Source organism: Diaphorina citri, unplaced genomic scaffold (assembly GCF_000475195.1).
Source record: "Diaphorina citri unplaced genomic scaffold, Diaci psyllid genome assembly version 1.1 scaffold675, whole genome shotgun sequence".
In the NCBI taxonomy this organism is placed as follows: domain Eukaryota; kingdom Metazoa; phylum Arthropoda; class Insecta; order Hemiptera; family Psyllidae; genus Diaphorina; species Diaphorina citri.
Genome location: NW_007378108.1, coordinates 64735 through 69464, shown reverse-complemented (window position 1 = coordinate 69464; position 4730 = coordinate 64735). Strand labels below are relative to the sequence as shown.

The 4730-nt window shown below is 39.2% G+C and overlaps 1 protein-coding gene across 1 annotated transcript in view; it reads right to left on the bottom strand.

Moving 5' to 3' along the window:
• LOC103511108 (endoplasmin homolog) overlaps positions 1 to 4730 on the bottom strand; it is a 27885-nt gene that overhangs the window by 16634 nt on the left and 6521 nt on the right. The window contains exons 9-10 of the mRNA XM_017444861.2: positions 2741 to 2979; positions 1648 to 1859 (exon numbers count right to left, since the gene is read on the bottom strand). Of these exons, the coding sequence (XP_017300350.1) occupies positions 1648 to 1859; positions 2741 to 2979 (451 nt within the window). The remainder of the gene's footprint in view (positions 1 to 1647; positions 1860 to 2740; positions 2980 to 4730) is intronic.

Below are 4730 nucleotides of genomic sequence, written 5' to 3'. Positions count from 1 at the left end.
TTGTCTTTTTTAGAAAGGGAAAAGTGATAAAAAATTTTAAAAAAAAAAAAAAAAAAAAAAAAAAAAAAAAAATTAAAGATTTTTCGACTTCAATAAGTACACTGATATTGAAGTTTTTCTACTTGTTTGATTTCAACCAGGTCTAATCCACTGGGTATTGAAGTATTTCGACTTCAACCAGTACACTGAGTATTTAAGTTGTTCGACTTCAACCAGCACACTGGTATTGAAGTTTTTCAACGTCAAATGATATTCACAACCTCCGTATTTTTGATCGGAAAAACTAAGGTGTATAGAAAAAACTAAGAATGTAGTCGTATAAAAACAGAATGTATAAATGTTCGTGTAAAAAAAAGGATTTTTTTTTCGGCCACGGCAGACATTTTGAGAACGTATCCAATTGAGAGCTGCCACAACAAGGTCGCTACTTTGTATCACAAGAAGAGTCACTCTGATGTGAAGCCCACTCCATGTAATTTTTACTCCTTTTACTAGAGCTAACTAGAGGTTAGATAGGGGGAACTGTAACAACGGAGGTCCTGCCGTCCCAAAATCGAAGGCCAGGATAGGAGAAAGCGAGCCGTTCGGAAAACGAACCTTCTCTGTTTAGGATAGAGTTCGCCCTGGGCGGGAATCGAACAGCACGACCCAACTATCTAGGCTGGCAAGAGAATCTCTAGGGAACGAGGGTTGGGTTTCTCAAACGGGGAAAATGGGCTGGACACCTTTTTAGATGGGAATTTTTATTTGTGTTGAGCATTTTTAAATACTTGTCACAAATATATTTCCCCGATTATTACACCTAGACAAATTTTATGACTTGACTTGGACTCGAACCACCAACCTCCAGATCCAAAGACCAACGCGTTAACAACTGCACCACTGAGGTTGGTCACCTTTTCAGATGATCTTCTTTGAGAGATCCTTCTTGTTTAGACTGCGGGAGTAAAGGGACTTTTCAGTCTCATTCTGGCAGGATAAACAAGGTATATTCTATTCTATTCTATTCTATTAGACATTACACAGAGTCCTAGAGGTTTCAGAGAACATTACTAGGGAGCAAGGTCAAATAGATCTAGTTATCAACTAAGGGCCGGGTCCACAAAGTGTCTCACATTCTGGTACTCTCGTTGTACATTGCATTTTGCATACACAAACAAAAAAACCGGCTTTCATTAAAATTCCTGGTACCTCTCTAATTCTGATAGATTTATTTTGGCGATTTTTTTTCCTCCAAATTTTCCAGAAAAGTTAAAGGTGGGTTTGAAAATTTGCACATATTTATAGAAAACAGTACATCTTGTTTCAGCAATCTTTTTATATGTAGGGTATTTGTATCGTACTACCTAGCTATCTACTCCTTATAAGACTTATCATTATCACATCATCATAAAACAAATTTATTTCCTCACAGGGTTTCAAATTGAGAGATAAAAGTCCACAGTTTTATTTTTATTTCGACACCAAAGAACATGAGAAGAAGAAAAAATAATCACAAGCAAATTTTATTTTTTATTAAAAAAAAAAAAAAAAAAAAAAAAAAAAAAAAAAAAACTAATCAAACCAGCCCTCTTCCATAAAGCTAAATTCACAAAAGATTTAACCAGGTCGCAGTGACAGGACGTTTATTATAGCCGATGGCCTTACTTATACCAATACCACTCCATAAAGCTAAAACATCAAATCTCACCTCCTTACGACTAGCACCGGCAATATAGTAGATATGATCCTGCTTGGGTTTCATTCTCTTCACGTAGTCTGACAGAGAGGTGGGCTCTGTACTGGATGAACTTTGGAACATGAGCAGTTTGGCCAGACGGGATCTGTTGGCCGGGTCCTCAATCACTCCTAGCTTCATGCTGAAAGAGAAAACGTTGATTTGTATGGTCAATAAAATATTTCTCATTATACATATTTCTAGACATGGTCTTCACTTGACTGGAGTGGATTATGGACTGTCCCCTATCTGATAGACGTTAAGAAACAAGACTAAAAGATAAAGGAACAGACGAGTTGATATATTTCGACTATTACTATGGCCATCTTCAGAACAACTAAATAAAAAATCTGATAGACTTTTTTTAACGTCTATCAGATAGGGGACAGTCCATAATCCACTCCAGTCAAGTGAAGACCATGTCTAGAAATATGTATGATATCGTACTTGACCATTATCTCAAACTAAACAAAATTATTTCTCATTATTACTTTTTTAATTTTAGTTCAATTTTTCTTTTTTAGTTCATTCTTTGTCATAAGAGTCAATAAAATCACAATTTTTCTGTAACGAAACAAAGAACATCCTGACAATTTTGTGGGTGTAAATAAATTGACTCTGCTTTTTGAGAGACACTGTAACCCTTTCCACCCCCCTTTTTTTGTACACTTCAAAATTATTTCACACTGAATACTTAGCTTGGATGGTATCGCTGCCTTGTGAGCGCTAGGTCACAGGTTCGATTTCCGTCTAGGGTGAACTTTATCCTGAAGAGATGGTTCGTTACCGGATCGGTTTTCTCCTATCCTGTCTTCCTCTTCGCTTTCGAGAGGATAAGACCTTAACAGTTACAGTTCCCTCTATCAAAACTCTTCAAAAAAGTTAGGCATAAAAAAAAGTGTTCCGCCGCCGTTTTTATTTCGTAGCAATGCAACACTGCTACATTAGACGCATGTGGTCTGTATCGTAGCATGCCCATCCCGTAGTATGCCTCTCATCAGATGGGCGTCGGTATTCACTTACTTGGTGGAGTATTCAGCCCAGAACTTCTTGTACGTTTCCGGATCCAACTTCTTGAACATATCCAACGCTTTCCGGATGAGTTTCTTGCGAATCACTTTGAGCAGTTTATGTTGCTGCAACGTTTCTCGCGATACGTTCAGAGGCAGATCGTCAGAATCTACAATCCCCTGGATGAAGCTCAGATACTTGGGTAGCATGTCCGTGAATTCGTCCGTGATGAATACGCGACGCACGTACAACTGTGAAGAGAGAAGAAGGGTACTTGGTATTAGATAGCATTCACAAGATGTCTACGCTCGCCTGGTAAACAGGAGGGCGTGGGTTCGATCCCAGCCGAGGCATGGAATTTTATCCTCATTTATTTGAGAGTGTGATTACATAGTAATGGAGCTCTAAGGGTTAGGTGGTAGAGAACGCCTCCGGCGTTAACCTCGCCTAGTGGTTACCTTCCACTCAAGAGTCTATTATTATTAATAGATCTAGTTATCAACTAAGGGCCGGGTTCACAAAGTGATCGATTTTAAACTCGAGTCTTAAACCGAGTTTTCACAGACTCCATTCATTCAACTTCCTTACCTTTAATGTTAGATTCGTGTATGCTTAACCCGACTTTTAATAATAACAATAATAGACTCTTGAGTGGAAGGTAACCACTAGGCGAGGTTAACGTCTTAGGCGTTCTCTACCACCTAACCCTTAGAGCTCCATTATTATGTGGTCAAATTCTCAAATAAATGAGGTCTTGACCTGATTACCAGGCGAGCGTCTTGACCACTACGCCACCGAGGCATGTGACTTTTAAGGTTGTTTGCCCCCCTACACATAAGCCTCGGAGTAGGCTTTTTGTGTACAACTGTAGGGTCTTCAGGGCTTCCATCTTCTCCTTGTTGGCCGAAATCGACAGACCTTCCTTGGCGATGTTCTGGAACTTCTTGCCTTCAAATTCGGGCAGAGATGACAGAGTATACTCGTCTACGGCTTCTACCAAGTAGAGGATCTCGTAGCCTTTGCGTAGCAGACGCTCCACAAATGGAGAACTCTCAACCTGGAATGAGAAATAATTAATTAATTTTATATACCTTATTTATACTGGTGAAATTTTCATTATAAGGTTAGTACCTATCTTATTTATACTTTCAGCTAAGACTAAAAATAAAAAGTCCCATTATGCCAACAGTAGGTATAAACAATAGAAATATTGGGGATAAGATGAAGTGTTCGATGATCCTATGGCAATGTTTAGCTCTAAGTTGGGACTTTTTTAAAAGGGTTTGATAGAGAAGTGTAACTTCCAAGGTCTTATCGACCCGAAATCGAAGAGAGAAGATAGGATAGGAGAAAGCCAACCGTTCCGAGAACGAACCTTGACTACAAGGTACACATTTATGCTAGGCTTTTAGGATTACAAAAAATGTCCAACGTTTAAACACTGGACCTTTTAGAGGTTATTAAACCTACCTCGGTGGTGTAGTGGTCAAGGCGCTCGCCTGGTAAACAGGAGGGCGTGGGTTCAATCCCAGCCGAGGTATGGAGTTTCATCCTCAATATAATTTGAGAATTTGACCACAATAATAGTAGTAGCCTACTGCTGGAGTAAAGGGACTTTTCAGTCCTATGCGAGCAGTATAAATAAGCACTATTATTATTATTATTATTACCTAACCTCTTCTGGACTTTCAACTTAAAGCAACGAGTGTCCATGATAAAGTAAGTCTAATTAATGTAACGACCGTTGCAATGAACTCTCAAGAATACGTAAGGGTTAGTATAACTTGAACACCCAGAAGACAAGAGCGTGGCCATTATTTTACCTGGACTTGAGCTGGGATCTTCAGCTTTTTTCACCCCGTTTTCCTCGCCTGGCGTAGCACTTGGTGAGTCGGGGTCTACAACGGTACAATGTTATGTTGGCGAAACTATCATCTAAAATTCTGAACTCTAAATTCTTAGGCCCGTTGCACACACACCGGTTTTGGACGACCGATTTTTT